This window comes from Trachemys scripta, chromosome 1 (assembly GCF_013100865.1).
Source record: "Trachemys scripta elegans isolate TJP31775 chromosome 1, CAS_Tse_1.0, whole genome shotgun sequence".
In the NCBI taxonomy this organism is placed as follows: domain Eukaryota; kingdom Metazoa; phylum Chordata; order Testudines; family Emydidae; genus Trachemys; species Trachemys scripta.
Genome location: NC_048298.1, coordinates 98,895,250 through 98,911,611, shown reverse-complemented (window position 1 = coordinate 98,911,611; position 16,362 = coordinate 98,895,250). Strand labels below are relative to the sequence as shown.

Below are 16,362 nucleotides of genomic sequence, written 5' to 3'. Positions count from 1 at the left end.
ATTTTCATTACATAGACATCTGTGGTACATGGAATAGGAATACTGGTAAACTATAGCCTTAAAAGGCAGTTCTACTCTTATAAAATGACTGTAAAAATGGCATTATGGAGTTCCCATGTATATTGTCTCAATAACTTCCATATCAAATGTGCTAAGTTTATAAGGAAAAAGTGGTTATTCCAAGTATTAATGATACATACTCAGCTTGTGTTTCTTTCATCATGCGTCTTCCCCAGTAACAGAGATTTTGCAGGCCAAATTCTGCTTTCAGTTACACCTGTACAATCCAGTTGTGTGCAACCAAGTTTGAAAGCGTGTAATGGGTCCGTGGGCCCATGCCATAACCCCCAGCAGTGGCTAGGGTTGCCAGGCTTCCAGTTTTCAGTGGGAATTTCTGGTCGAAAAGGGACCCTGGCTGCTCCAGTCAGCACTGCTGACTAGGCCACTAAAAGTCCGGTTGGCAGCACAGCGAGGCTAAGGCAGGCTCCCTGCCTGCGCTGGCTCCTGGAGCTGCCAGCATGACCAGCTCCTAGGTGCAGGGGCTCCACCTGCTGCCCCATCCCTGAGTGCCAGCTCCGCAGCTCCCATTGGCTGAGAACTGTGGTCAATGGGAGGTGCGGGGGCAGCACCTGTGGATGTGGGCAGTACTCAGAGCCCCAGGCCTCTCTTCCTAGGAGCCGGACATGCCAGCCACTTCTGGCAGCTGCCTGAGGTAAGTGCCGCCCAGCCAGAGCCTCACCCTGAACCCCTTCCCATACCCCAACCCCTTTCCCCAGGTCAGAACCTCCTCCCACACCCAAACTCCCTCTTCCCCCCAGCCCTCTGCCCCCTCCTGCACCCCAAATTCCCTCTTAAAGCCTGCACCCCACAGTCCTTCCTGCACCCCAACTCCCTGCCCCAGCCCTGAGCCCCCTCCTGCACTCCAAACCCCTCATCCCTGGCCCCACCTCAGAGCTGCACCCCCAGTCAGAGCCCTCACTTCCTCCCATACCCCAACCCCCTTCCTGAACTCAGAGCCCCCTCCAGCATCCTGAACCCCTCACTTCTGGCCCCCCTGGAGCCTGCACCCCCAGCCAGAGTCCTCACCTCCTCCCGCACCCCACCCCTCTGCACCAGCCTGGTGAGGGTGAATGAGGGTGGGGGAGAGCGAGTGACGGATGGAGGGGGGAATGGAGTGAGCAGGGCCGCAGGGAAGGGGCAGGGCAGGGCAGGACAAGGGTGTTCGGTTTTGTGAGATTAGAAAGCTGGCAACCCTAGCAGCGGCATGAGATTTGCAGAGGTTTAACTTTCCCCAGCCTCCATTACGTGCTGCCTATACTCTAGGTATTTCAAGTTGAATGGACACTTGGCAATTTCATACTTCTCTTTCCTGTGGCTCAGATCCCCAACTGTATAATAGGGATAATGCCATTTCACTTCAGAAGGGGGTTGTGAAGATACATTGATTAATATTTGTGAAGCAGTCAGAAACTAAAGTGATGAACACTATAGGGCATATTAATAATTTTGTATTTAGGGCAGGCTTTGGATGGCATGTGTGTAATAAGGCCTGTGTCCACATATTGAATGTGGAGAAAAAAATAAATATTGAATATCTTCCCATTTACTGAATGTGGCAGGGGTCTCATGAAAAAAATAGGATGTGATTATGTAAATAAAAACTGTAACAAAATGCATATGCACAAGGAAGGCACACTGAAGTTGCACACATAGCCTGACTTCTGGCATTTCTGAACTTTTGAGTGCTTTATTTTGCAAACTTAATGTTCTTCTAACAAGGTATTATTTATGTGATCATGTGTATAAACTGTAATGCCAGGTTCATTCCAATTTTAACAGCTGGATTCCATAATATTTTATCCCTAGTGAAAGTATGAAAGGTAGTACAAGCTGTATAGCGAATATCCTCCTGAAATACATCTTCTGCGTTGTTCAGCACCATTGTGTTTGTGCAGAGGCCTTTGGCTCAATGCAGAAAAGTACCATATGTTGTTTTCCCTAGTGTTCAAAAAGAAATAGCTCATTCCTTTGTGTGCATGTTTGTTTATGTTAGAGATAGGGAAAGAGTAGAGGTCATTGTTATTATAATTTCTAAGACCTGACAATTTCAAACGTAATGAAGCTCCCACCTGTTTATTCTTCTTCAAAAAGAATCCTTAAAGAATGCTTTTAGAGGCTGCTTTTTTCACAGAAGTATATTGGAAAAGTTGGTGGAGCTCTCTTTGGTAGAGATTGACTATCCTGGGGCTCTACTAAGCAAAGAGAGTAACATTATCTTGTACAAGATTCTGAAATGGGAATACCCTCTATTTACATTTTGAAAAAAACTGCAGGTTTATACTATATTCTTCATTAAACTTAGCTGAATCCTTACTTAGAGCTTCCTGCAATAACCTGTGGCCTTTACTGTACACCAGAGCTAAATGTTGTCAAAGGGCAAATTCAGAGCTAGGCAGGCAGACACAGCAAAGGATAGGACTTCTCATACAAATAGGGAAACATACATGGGCAGGGATGGTGGCACTAGCCTCTGTTTGCCAGAAGCTGGAATGCGCAACAAGGAATGGATCACTTGATAATTACACTGCTCTACAGCCAAAATGCTTCTGAAATAAATGTCGTCAAACTTTACTAATTCTGGGTCACTGAGAACAAAAATGATGCTTAAAATTGTTGATTGGCTCTAGTTTTCAAGATATGCTATTGGGTCAGTATATACGACCCTTGACTTGGGAATGGCGGAGGATAAGTGAGTTATAAAGGGAAGGGATCTCAATTTAAACCAGAAATGACTAAAATACATCTTTGAAGAAATCTATGACTGGGTTTGGACAGTACTTGCTTTTTAGGCAAAACAATGAAGCAATCTGAAGCTGGTATTGCGTCATACATGATATGAATTGCATCATGTTATTCCTAGAAGTCATGGATGATGCAATCATAACGAAGCTTACATCACTCTGCTGAACAAATTGCCCTAGATCAGCTCTAGAAATCATATAGTGTCGTGCTCTCTTATTTGTCAGTGTTTGATTTTGCAAAGGGACACATTTTTGTTGAGCCAAAGTGAGCAGAGATGCCTCGTACTTGTGTGAACAGTGCAGATAACTTCTGCTATGTTTGTGGTGAAGTGACTTTTGCATCACAAAAGCGCAGTATAACCACTATGGTTAAGAAAGCCTATCACCTTTATTTTGGCTGCAAAATTGGAGATCAGGACAAGAGGTGGGCCCCACACATATGCTGCAACACTTATGCAACAAATCTTTGCCAGTGGTTGAACAGGAAAAGGAAATCTATGCCTTTTGCAGTGCCAATGATTTGGAGAGAGCCAACCGATCATACCAGAAATTGTTACTTCTGCATGGTGCCTCCAGTTGGGAAAGGTGTGTCAAAGAAGAAAAAGTGGACTGTGCATTATCCAAACATTCCATCAGCTATACGCCCAGTACCCCACGGAGAAGGACTGCCGGTTCCTGATGCACCAGAATCATTCTCACTTGAGTTAGACGAGGAAGAGGAAGAGGATGAAACTTCTGGTCCTGAACCATTGTCACAGGACCCACATTTTCTCCCATCCTCCTCCTCTGAACCACACCTCATAACACAAGGTGAACTGAATGATCTTGTCAGGGATTTGGAACTACCCAAGAGTAAGGCAGAGCTGTTAGGCTCCAGACTACAGCAGTGGAATCTCCTGGCAGGTAATGTTAGGGTTTCCATGTTCCGTGACCATCAAAAGGATCTTGTCCCATTCTTCTTCATGGAAGGTGATCTTGTAGCCTGCAACAACAGCGATTGTGTGATGGCAGCCCTCAATATCGTTCAGGATCCAAATGAGTGGAGACTGTTCATTGATTCATCAAAGACGAGTCTTAAAGCTGTTTTACTGCATAATGGCAATGTTTTGCCATCAATTCCAGTTGGTCATGCAGTCCATATGAAGGAAACCTATGATAACATGAAAACTTTTGAGGTGCATAAACTATGACCAACATCAGTGGCAGCTTTGTGGCGATTTGAAGGTTGTTGCTCTCTTGCTTGGTCTGCAGACTGGATACACAAAGTACTGCTGTTTTCTCTGCGAATGGGATAGTTGTGCAAGAGATTCCCACTACATCAAGAAAGATTGGCCACTTAGCCCAGTCAAACTCTTAGGATTTGTTTATATTAGGGAAATTTGCAGCCATGTAACTACATCAAGGTCATTTTACCAGAGCAAACTCGTGCAGATATATTCTGCTCATACAAAATGAGACTTACATCAGTGCACCATGTCTACATTAAGGGTTTGCACCAGAGGAACTACACTGCCTTATTACTCTAGTATGAATGTACCTAATCTAGATAAGCCCCAAATCTGAGCCAGGGTTAAATGTGATCAAAAGATGAAGTGTCTCACAGCATCCCCAAAGTCTTGGACCTTTCTAGCTTTTTATCAATCAAAAATTCAAACAACAAATTCTATTTTACTTATTTCCTAGATCTCAATGAGCAATGAGTTCTGCTATTTTTGAGTTCTACATGCACATTTCATTAGAAGACAGAGCAAGTTGGTGTTGGGTTTAATATAATACAAACACAAGGACAGTTTATTTTGTTTAAAGTTAAAAAAAAAATTCCACCCTGAAAAGCCAAACCCTGGAAAATTTCAGTCCCAAAGGAATATGTTTCAAGAAGTCATTTAAAATCCCTGGCTTTCAATTGTTCGTAATAGTTGGAACTCTATCTTAAATATAGCATGTGTTACCAGTGTGTTTTTTGAGGAAGATGTTATTCAGAAGATGCCTAAAAGAACTCTTTTTAACTACCTTAACAGTGTACACTCTATGGAAGAAGAATGAATCTCCTTTAACAAAGAAATGTCTGTAGTTTAATGTTTCCAGACAGCATTGGGGAAACTAGTAATGATTGAGCTTCCAAAGCTTTAGACACTTAGTCAAACCTTATCTGAACTTCTTTGGTCTGCAAAATTGGACAAGAGATCTTGCAAGAATAGACTTTCTTGTGAGATTTCTAATACTTCCTGCTTATGGTCAGGCCAAAAATACTGCAAAGAAAGCTGTCTCACAGCACTTCTGCTCCCAGCTGGAACCAGGAAGTACAGAGGGGAATGCAAATGAAATAAACATAGAAGCAGCAGGAAAATTATCCAATTTTTTTCAAACCCTATTAAAAGGTGTTTTTTATTTTATCTGAACTAGTTCTTCCATCACTAGGTAAAACTTGAAATACTAATTCCTACTAATTAGTAAAGAATGAATAAACTCCAGTGGAAAGGTATATAATAAATGTGGGATAATATCCAAGTTTGCTCAGTAAATGGTTTGAATTATTGCTTATCATCCCCTTTATTGGATGATACAAGCTATGGGTCAAAGTAAAGTAAATTATGTGTGCACATAACTGAAGGCAGAACATGGTCACACACACACACACACACACACACACACACACACACACACACGAATCAGTGAAGTGCTGTTCAGGTTCAGGACAGCTGTTTTAAATATTATTTTTAAGGTGAGCTTGCGTGTTGGTGAGAAGCTAATCGTAGAGGGATTTAGGCCAACTAGAAGTACAAAAGCTGTATCTACACAGAAAATATCAAAGTTGTCTCTCCACCACCAGGAAGATCAAATATACCATCAGCACGTCTTGTGATTTGCATGCCCTAATGACAATAATATGGAACTAAATTGGCACTGAAATTCTTATATTGCACAAAAATAGAACTTCTAGTCAACAGCAGAATGAAACACCAGTAATTCAAATTGTTTGCATAAGCTGAGTAAACTGGCAAATACTACTGTAACTTACAATTGTTCATATATATATTTATAATCTTATACAAATGTTACAGTTCCCAAGATATATTACTCTGTTACTAATCAGCATAGAAATAAAATAGCCATACAACTAAGAAGTAAATTAAATAGAAACAGAAAGCTGATCCAAGGAAATTTCCCAGACATGGTGTCATCCGATCCTCCATAGGGGCAACAATTGTTTTTACTAAGGTGGTCCAATAGACAAGCTGAAAAGGTCAGCAAACAGATTCATTTTTCTCCCCATGAAGTCCTCTAAATCCATGCTTACAAAGGAAACTCTGGTAAAACTACATGTAAGAAATTGATATATCCTCAACAGATATATATATTTTTTTCATAGTTTGAAGCAAATAAAAAACTGCTGATATCCCAATGACTTAGCTATGTGTTAATATGCACCACTTCGGCAAATAAAAGGTTCCTGGCATATCAGCCCTTCACAGTTAAATACAGTCACAAAAGCAAATTTCTAGTGTAATCTCTTTTTTAAAAGACATAATGAAAAACAAATGTTAGTTGGTTTGAAATTCTTTGGCTATGCCTGTTATGTTTTTAAATCCACCAAGTGTTATCCTAAGGAAACTTCATAGAATTCTCCCCCTATTCTTAATCCTGGACACTGACAATCTGATCAAAACATGTTTGAACAAGCTGACTTTTTAGAACACTTTTATTAGTGCAACATTTATTGTAATACGGTAATATCTTCATCTGAGCTATGACTGTGCTAATAAAAACGGAATTAGCAAAAGTGCTACAGTCTGAACCCTGGTAAAGAACAAAAATGATTTTGTTCTGTAGAAAAGTACACGAGAAACACACTGAACAAATAGTGACTGCTAATTTTTCTCTCCAAACAAACACTTTATAGGAGGATAGAAACAGTACTAAGAAAAGCAGACTTGGCAATACACCTCCAAATCCCGGAAAGCAGTTCTGAGATAGTCCTTAAAAGAATTAAAAAAATAAAAAATTCTTGGCCTTAAAACTTAAATACATAAGCATGCAAAGTAGAATATAATTTCTTCTCCAGTAGTATGGGATTTGAGCAGCACCAGGAACAACACAATAGTTAGGTCTGTGTCAAAATGTAACAAATTCTCAAAGCAGATTGGATTGTGTATGTGAGATATTGCCAATTGCATGTATAAGTGCAATATAAAAATGCTTATAATATACAGGTGAAATAAAAATGGGATTTCTAAGGAACCAAGACATTTCTTTGTCTATGCACTTCTATAGTGCTCATCACTGTTTCAGTGTGTAGGAGGCATAGGCTTTGGCAGTTTAAATTTCACCCTAGAGGCACTGTTCTTTGACTGCTCATCTATATGAACTGTTTTTGACCACCCATTTGTCCTTGCTTCTCTTCTGACCTATGGAGGGGGTAGATCTTCAGTGCCCCCTTCTTGAACTTGCAGAAAAATGTTATGTCTTGGAGATGAAAAATGCCTACATCTGCTTCCATAGGTTCAATAAGAGGAAATGCACACGTGGAACATATTTTTGGTTTGCTTCCCATGCTAGAGCTAGAGACTTGCTGTAGTTGCAAGGTAAAAACATGCTGCAGTATCTCAAAGCAAGAGAGTGCTAGCTCAACAAATACCCCCTAGGCACACACCCCTGACAATAATTATTCCACTGGCTGAAATGTGTCCACCAATATCAGGAGAAACTTAGTCCCTGCTGATGATTGACTGGTTTGACTGCCTCTGAAGCTGCAAACACCCTGAAGATCCCAGTAAGGATCTGTGGACCTGCCTCGGCCAAAGAACACTTGCTTTGCACTTCTGTCCTCTAAATCATTGGAGGACACTTACTCTCTTCCCCTACTAAACTTATGGGGCAGATCCTCAGCTGTTGTAAATGATCATAACTCCACCAAAGTCAATGGAGCTCTGACAATTTACACCAGCTGAGGCTCTGTCCGTTAGCATATTTGTTGATTGTGAACATTTGGGAGACATTTATCTATACTGTACTCAATGTTTTGCCTAGCATAGACAGTTAGTGAAAAGAAAGATAATTTACAGAAAACGGCAAATCTAATTTATGGTAGCATCCAGAATATCAATCAGCATCAGGGCCCATTGACATGGTCCCTGCCCAAAATACCTTACAATCTAACCAGGCAGTGACATATGAAGAAGGGTGATTGGGGAAGAGGGATACAATCAAATACACATAATTTTTATTAAGGTACATTTACTTCTCTCGTTATACATAAAATGGAGACAGCTAACTCCATTGGTTCCTCAACCTAGCCATCCCTAAAACCAGCTGATTTTTCATCAGTATTGTGGCAGAGGTAGGTCTTGCAGAAGCATCTAGAGCAGGGGTGGGCAAACTTTTTGGCCCGAGGGCCACATTGGGGTTGCAAAAGTGTATGGAGGGCCTGGTAGGGAAGGCTGTGCCTACCCAAACAGCCTGGCCCCTGCCCCCTATCCACCCCCCCCACTTCCCGCCCCTGACTGCCCCCCTCAGAATCCCCACCCCCATCGAACCCCCCTGCTCCCAGTCCCCTGACTGCTCTGACCCTTATCCACACCCCACCTCTTAACAAGCCCCCTGTCCCGTATCCACACCCCTGCCCCCGACAGGCCCCCTCAATATCCCACTCTTATCCAACCCTCCCTTCCCCCATCCCCTGACCGCCCCCTAGAACATCCGCCCCATCCAACCGCCCCCTGCTCCCTGTCCCGTGACTGCCCCCCAGAACCCCCTGCCCCTTATCCAACCCCCCGCCCCGGCTCCCTTACCATGCCGCTCAGAGCAGCATGTCTGGCAGCTGCGCCACCCGGAGCTAGACACGCTGCCGCTCTGCTATGCAGGAGCGTGCAACCCTGCTGCCCACGTGGCAGCGGGAGGAGGGGTCAGGGGCTAGCCTCCCCAGCCAGGAGCTCAAGGGCCGGGCAGGATGGTCCTGCGGGCCGAATGTGGCCCGTGGGCCGTAGTTTGCCCACCTCTGATCTAGAGTGAAAACAAGGGTGGTGGGTTTCTGGATCATGGCCGTTGGATACTACTTCTAATTGCCTGATTTACCGCACATCATCATCCAAGATTTTCTGTCAGTTAATTTAAAGCTCAGGAGTGCAGCTCATCTAGATCTTAAATCCCTAAATTACTGGAAACCATGTAGGGAAGGTCTCACTCCGGCAGAGTTATGCATAGGAGTACCAAATGGAAGTATTCATGTGCATAACTCTTTGCAGGAATGGGTCTTAATTATGCACATGGCTAGTCCATGTATCCAGGAGTTCCTATCACTGTTACTTTTAGCCCCAATCCCCATCCTTTCCCCTCCAATTATTTGTTGTATCTTATCTTTAATTATTAAACTGTTCAAGGCAGAGATGTTTTTTAAATGGTGGTTTCCTACAGGGCCCAGACATAGTGGGGCCCTGATCCGAATAGGATACCACTGTTAGAACTAAATATAGATAACTATTTTGGTATATCAAATATTCTCACACCAACTCTATTTACCCTGTCTTTGTGGTATCCAACTGTTGTCGCTAATCATTTCCTTGCTTTCCACACAAGGATCTCAGATATCCTTTCAATAATTATCCCTTTCATTGGAAGCCTAGCAAAATGAGCAGTTTTTAATATTTCAGCATTTTAAACTCCTCCAATTTCTATATTGACAAGTTGCTTTAATTTGTGTTTTGGAATTGTTCACATCCAAAGCTTTGTAGGAGGTAGCTTTGTGATAACATCAGCTTTTGTTTCTTTAGTAAGGATAACTGGAACTCTAGCTGCAGCAGATGGTAACCCTATGAGAGAAAGTTAAAGGTCTTCCAAATAATTTAGAATAGTCTAATTTTAAGACTGTTCATAGTGGCATGGAAAATTAACAGCTGTATAAATGAGTGTTTCCAATCTAGGTTAGATGCACAATACTAAAGTTATTACAGCTTTTTTTGTGTGTGGAAAAGAGTCAAGCAAGTAATATAATCAGAATTTTAATGCATAACAAAATGGCGATGACACACTGACATGACTTTCCTGCTTAGAAGAGGGCAAATTTTAAACTTAATTGGAATCACATGACAATTCATATGGTTAAAACGACGGTCTGGTTTGTAGCCATATCAACTGAATTTATAAGAAACACTTTCCTTTTATTGATAATTAAAATGATAAAATTTGAAACAATGTGACATAGTAGACTCGAAACAGATTTTTGTTTGTTTGCTTGTAACAGCTTGTGGGGAATAAATAAGCGTGCAGTATTTTCCCAACAATTGGCATCTAAACAATTTTAATATTAGTTTATCCCCAAATATAATTATCGTGTTAATCTTTTTATAAGCTATACCTAGAACTGGAGGTCCAACCAGTCACACAATGCTTCCAGGGACCAGACATATAGAAAAACTGGAGGAAAGTGAATTAGATTGAGGCTTTGTAATTAGGACTTGGCTATTAGGCAAAGGACCTTTTGTCTCCTTAGGTGGAGCTGTAATGTAATGTCTTAACTGTCCCTATTATAGGCTGGAAGAAGAGTGCTCTACAACAACAAGAAATCCATTATGGAATAAATTGCCTAGGGAGGTTGTGGAATCTCCATCTCTGGAGATATTTAAGAGTAGGTTAGATAAATGTCTATCAGGGATGGTCTAGACAGTATTTGGTCCTGCCATGCGGGCAGGGGACTGAACTCGATGACCTCTCGAGGTCCCTTCCAGTCCTAGAATCTATTATGGTAAACTTCATGTCAGTTTTTGCTATGTCAGGCCTCCTAACATAAAGAGAAGAATTGTTTAAACTAACTCTGAAAAGGAAAGCAAGTGTGCAGGGCTTTGGAGCTGTGCTCCGGCTCCGCTCCAGCTCCAGGCAAAAACCTGCAGCTCCACCCACTGCTCCGCGCTCCAGCTCTGGGCTCCGCTCCAAAGCCCTGCAAGTGTGTCTATTATCTACTAATATAAAGTGTCAAGCAGAGAGATGCACAGCTGTTTGCTCCCCCAGGTATTAATTACTTACTCTTGGTTAATTAAGAAGCAAAACATGATTTTATTAATTATAAAAAGTAGGATTTAAGTGGTTCCAAGTAATAACAGACAGAACAAAGTAAGTTACCAAGCAAAATCAAACAAAAACACTCAAGTCTAAGCCTAATACATTAAGAAACTGAATACAGATAAATCTCACCCTCTGAGATTTTCCAATAAGCTTCTTTCACAGACTGGACTCGTTCCTAGTCTGGGCCCAATTCTTTTCAGAACAACATTGTAGTTTACGGCCTGGGTCCAGCAATCACTCACACCCCCGTAGTTATTGTCCTTTGTTCCAGTTTCTTTCAGGCATCTTTTTGGGGTGGAGAGGCCATCTCTTGAGCCAGCTGAAGACAAAACTTAGGGGCTTCCAGAGCAGAAACCCCTTTCTTCTTCTGTGCAAAATCACAGCAACAAGATGGAGTTTGTAGCCACCTGGGTTAGTCACATGTCCATGAATGATTCAGTTTTTTGCAGGCCAACGCCGTTGTTTACATGTTAGATTGAATGTTCCCAGGAAAGCTCAGATGTGGATTGGCATCTCCCAAAGTCCATTGTCAGTTAAGTGTTTCTTGACTGGGCACTTACTCAGAATAGTCCTCTCTCAAGAAGCTGACCAAATGCTTCACTGATGCTACTTAGAATCAAACACAAGTACATAGCCAAATACAAAAATGGTACACACTTACAGACAGCATAATCATAAACAGCAAATTACAACTTTTCCATAGACACCTTACTTGACCTCCTTTGTACAAGATGCAACAATGATCTACACGGTCACAGTTCACGTCAATAATGTCACAGGTGGTGCTGCCCAGCTAAGGCAGGCTAGTGCCTACCTGTTTCCACACCGCGCTGTGCCCTGGAAGTGGCCAGCAGCAGTCCGGCTTCTAGGAAGGGGGGGCCACGGGGCTCCGTGCACTGCCCCTGCCCCGAACACTGGCTCCGCACTCCCATTGGCCAGGAACCGGCCAAAGGGAACGGGGGGGGGGGGGGAAAGGGGGGGAAGAAGAGGAAGGGGGCAGTGCTTGTGTGCCTCCGCCTAGGAGCCAGACTTGCTGCTGGCTGCTTCCGTGGCGCAGTGCGGTCCACCCGGCTGTGCCACTGAGCCGTCGGAGGTAAGTCCGTGCCCATGCCCCAATCCCCTGCCCCAGCCCTGGAGCCCCTCCTGCACCTCAAACCCCCCAGCCGCAGCCCAGAACCCTGACCCCCTCCCACACTCCAACCCCCTGCTCCAGTCCTGAACCCTGCCCAAAACCCGGAACCCCTTCCTGCACCCCAAGCCCCTCATCCCTGACCCTACCCCAGAGCCTGCACCCCCAGCCCAGAGCCCTGACCCGCCCCACACCCAACCCCCTGCCCCAGCCCAGAGCCCTTTCCCACACCCCAAACCCCTCATCCCCATTGAGTCGTGGGCATCAACAATTTTCTTCAACTGGGTCCCCAGAAAAAAAGTTTGAAAACCACTGGTCTAAAGAAGGTTGTTTGAAAAACATCTCATCAACAAATATTGTGAAAAAAGATACTTATGTTTTATTACGAAAGTCACACCACTATCTGAAACATAGTATCTGCCTTAACAAATCTTGTTATAATTGTCATTTAAAAACAAGCAAAAGGGATTTAAGTTTAGTTTCGTGTGTTTTGGTTATTTTATTCTCGTTCCAATAAATATTAATATACAAGAATGACTAGATTTCTTCACTTTTTACTACAAAAAGGGACAATATTTGAGAATTTAATAATCAGAACAGACATTTATTTTACATTTCTGTTACCCAAAAGAAAAGTTTATGATCTCCACCAACTGCACATAATGGAAGAGTCCTATGCCAGGTCAAACCAGATCCTACAGCCGCAGAGCCAATAAGAATGGGCTAAAAAAAGAAAAAAGATTTTTTTTCAACATATCATACAGATATTTACTAAACCAGAGCTAAATATGCAATCACAAGTTCAATAGGCAACTAAAATGTGAGACTTTTGCAAAACAGACAAACAAAAAAAACCAAAACAAAAACACCAACACACCATTCCTTTAAAAAAAAAAAAAAAAAAAAAAAAAAAAAAAAAAAGTATTTAAATTAAAAATCTCACTGCCTACTATCTATTTCTGTCAGCTATTGTACACACATTGTTAAAATACAATATTGCAAAATGTTCTACAATTGATAGAATTGAATCTTTGCAGAGTATCTACAAAGGCTGTCTCCACACCCCAGATGATTTTAGTAAAATCTGCTGTTATTCAAGGTTACAATTAGTATGTTTGGAAATAATATGCTTTTTGTGCCCAAGACAGTGAAAATCTGCCTAATATAAAACCTCCTTTCCTCTGTGCTATTAGAGAATTGGAATAGATTTAAATTACAAAATACTGTAGGATATCTTATAGGTTATTTAGTTTGTACCTCGCAGAATGCAAATAAAACTCAAAAGTGGTATGATTCAAGTTGCCTTAATAAAGCAGATACAATTAATATTTTCTAAGATTCTGAACAGTCTTAATGCTTGCATGTGAAAACACAGAGACAAATGATGGAAAGAACAAAGAAAGGTAAGATGGTTACTCACCTTTGTAACTGTTGTTCTTCGAGATGTGTTGCTCATATCCATTCCAATTAGGTATGTGCGCGCGCCGCGTGCACGATCGTCGGAGAAATTTTCTACCCTAGCAACACCCGGTGGGTCGGCTGTGGAGCCCCCTGGAGTGGCGCCTTCATGGCGCTGGTTATATACCCCAGCTGACCCAGTGCCCCCTCAGTTCCTTCTTGCTGGCTACTCCGACAGTGGGGTAGGGGGCGGGTTTGGAATGGATATGAGCAACACATCTCGAAGCACAACAGTTACAAAGGTGAGTAACCGTCCTTTTCTTCTTCGAGTGCTTGCTCATATCGATTCCAATTAGGTGACTCCCAAGCCTTACCTAGGTGGTGGGGTCGGAGTGAGATATTGCTGTGTGTAAAACCAGTGATCCGAATGCAGCATCGTCTCTGGATTGCTGTACCAGCGAATAGTGAGCGGCGAATGTGTGGACTGACGACCAAACTGCAGCTCTACAAATGTCCTGGATCGGGACTTGAGCCAGGAAGGCAGTCGAGGAGGCCCGGGCCCTCGTGGAGTGGGCGGTGAGGCGCGGCGTCGGGATGCCGGCCAGGTCGTAGCAAGCACGAATACAGGATGTGATCCAAGATGACAGGCACTGTGAGGAGACCGGTGAGCCTTTCATCCGGTCGGCCACTGCATCAAAGAGTTGTGTCGCCTTCCTAAACGGCTTTGTACGGTCAATATAGAAAGCCAGGGCCCTGCGTACGTCCAAGGAATGCAAACGCTGGTCTTGGCAAGTAGCGTGTGGCTTAGGATGGAAGACCGGGAGAAATATATCCTGGTTCACGTGAAAAGGGGAGACTACCTTGGGAAGAAAGGCAGGGTGGGGGCGAAGCTGCACCATGTCCTTATGGAAAACAGTGTATGGGGGCTCGGACGTAAGCGCCCTGAGTTCGGAAACGCGCCTTGCTGAGGTGATGGCTACACGGAAGGCTATCTTCCAGGATAGGTACAAGAGTGAACAGGTAGCCAATGGCTCGAACGGAGGCCCTGTGAGCTTGGAGAGAACCAGGTTGAGATCCCACGTCGGAACGGGCTGGCGTTGCTGCGGGTACAGTTGGTCTAAGCCCTTGGGGAATCTAACGACCATCAGGTTAGAGAAGACCGAGGAAGCGAGTTCTCCTGGGTGGAACGCCGAAATTGCGGCCAGGTGAACCCTGATTGAAGATATCGCCAAGCCCTGCTGTTTTAGGGATAGGAGATATTCAAGTATAAGAGGAACAGGCGCCTGCAAGGGGGGCGTGGCTCACTGCTCGCACCACCAGGAGAACCGTTTCCACTTGGCTAAGTAAGTGGTCCGTGTAGAGGGTTTTCTACTTCCCAGCAGAATCTGTTGGACGGAATGCGAGCATTGCCACTCTGTCCGATTCAGCCATGGAGCATCCATGCTGTGAGGTGGAGCGATTGCAGGTCGGGGTGACATAGTCGGCCATGGTCCTGAGAGATGAGATCTGGACACAAGGGAAGTGAGATTGGTGTTTGAACTGATAGCTCCAACAGTGTGGTGTACCAGTGCTGCCTTGGCCAAGCTGGAGCGACTAGAATTACCCGTGTCTGGTCTCTGCATAGCTTGAGCAGTACCCTGTGGACCAGTGGAAGTGGAGGGAAAGCGTAGAACAGGTGGTCTTTCCAGGATAGAAGGAACGCGTCCGACAGAGAGCCCAGAGCTCGCCCTTGTAGGGAGCAGAACGCGTGGCACTTCCTGTTGGCTCGAGATGCAAACAGGTCGACCTGGGGAAATCCCCACCTCTGGAAGACGGAATAGATGACGTCTGGGCGAATTGACCACTCGTGTGTCTGGAAGGACCTGCTGAGACGGTCCGCTAGCGTGTTCTGGACTTCAGGAAGGAACGATGCCGTGAGATGTATCGAGTGGGCGACGCAGAAGTCCCACAGGCGAATGGCCTCTTGGCATAGAAGTGACGAGCGGGCTCCTCCTTGCTTGTTGATGTAAAACATGGCCGTGGTGTTGTCGGTGAGGACTAAAACGCAATGGCCCTGTAGGAGACTGAGAAAAGCCTGACACGCCAGGCGCACCGCCAACAGTTCTCGAACATTGATGTGCAGGGCTAGTTGGGGTGCGGGTCCACATTCCCTGGGTATGGTGCTCCCCAAGGTGAGCGCCCCAACCTAGAGATGAGGCGTCCGTAACCAGGTGCAGGGAGGGTTGAGGGGCGTGGAACGGCACTCCTGCGCAAACCGCCTTGCGGTCCAGCCACCAGGTGAGAGAGGCTAGGACCGAGGTCGGGATCGTGACCACCATGTTTAAGCTGTGTTGACGAGGGCGGTATGTTGATGATATCCAGGCCTGCAGTGGGCGAAGCTGAAGTCTGGCATGCCTGGTTACGTAAGTGCAAGAGGCCATGTGTCCCAACAGACCGAGGCACGTCCTTATTGTTGTAATTGGGAAGACCTGGAGCCCTCCGATGATGCCTGTGATGGCGTGAAACCGATTGTCTGGAAGAATAGCTCGGGCACGTCTGGAGTCTAGGACTACCCCAATAAATTCTATCCTCTGGGTTGGCTCCAGAGGGGACTTCTCTTTGTTGAGCAGAATGCCCAACTCGTGGAATGTTTGTACTATTATGTGGACGTGAGCTTGAACTTGCTCTCTGGTGCGGCCGCATACCAGCCAGTCGTCTAAGTACGGGAACACCTGTATCCCTTGTCGATGAAGGTATGCTGCCACGACAGCCATATATTTTGTGAACACTCTCAGAGCCGTGGACAAGCCGAAGGGAAGGACTGCAAATTGGTAATGCACCTTGTTTACCACAAATCGAAGGAAGCGCCTGTGAGGGGGATAGATCGCTATATGAAAATATGCGTCCTTCATGTCGAGGGCGGCGAACCAGTCTCCAGGATTCAGGGATGGGATAATGGTCCCCAATGAGACCATGCGGAACTTCAACTTTACTATGAAT

General features: G+C 44.4%; 1 protein-coding gene across 4 annotated transcripts in view; it reads right to left on the bottom strand.

The window, feature by feature from the left end:
* Window positions 1-12,233: 12,233 nt before the first annotated feature.
* NUP37 (nucleoporin 37) overlaps window positions 12,234-16,362 on the bottom strand; it is a 44,764-nt gene continuing 40,635 nt past the window's right edge. For all 4 annotated transcript variants that reach the window (XM_034778754.1, XM_034778773.1, XM_034778763.1 and 1 more), the window contains exon 10: window positions 12,234-12,708. In XM_034778754.1, coding sequence (XP_034634645.1) covers window positions 12,595-12,708 — 114 coding nt within the window. In that variant the 3' untranslated portion in view covers window positions 12,234-12,594. The remainder of the gene's footprint in view (window positions 12,709-16,362) is intronic.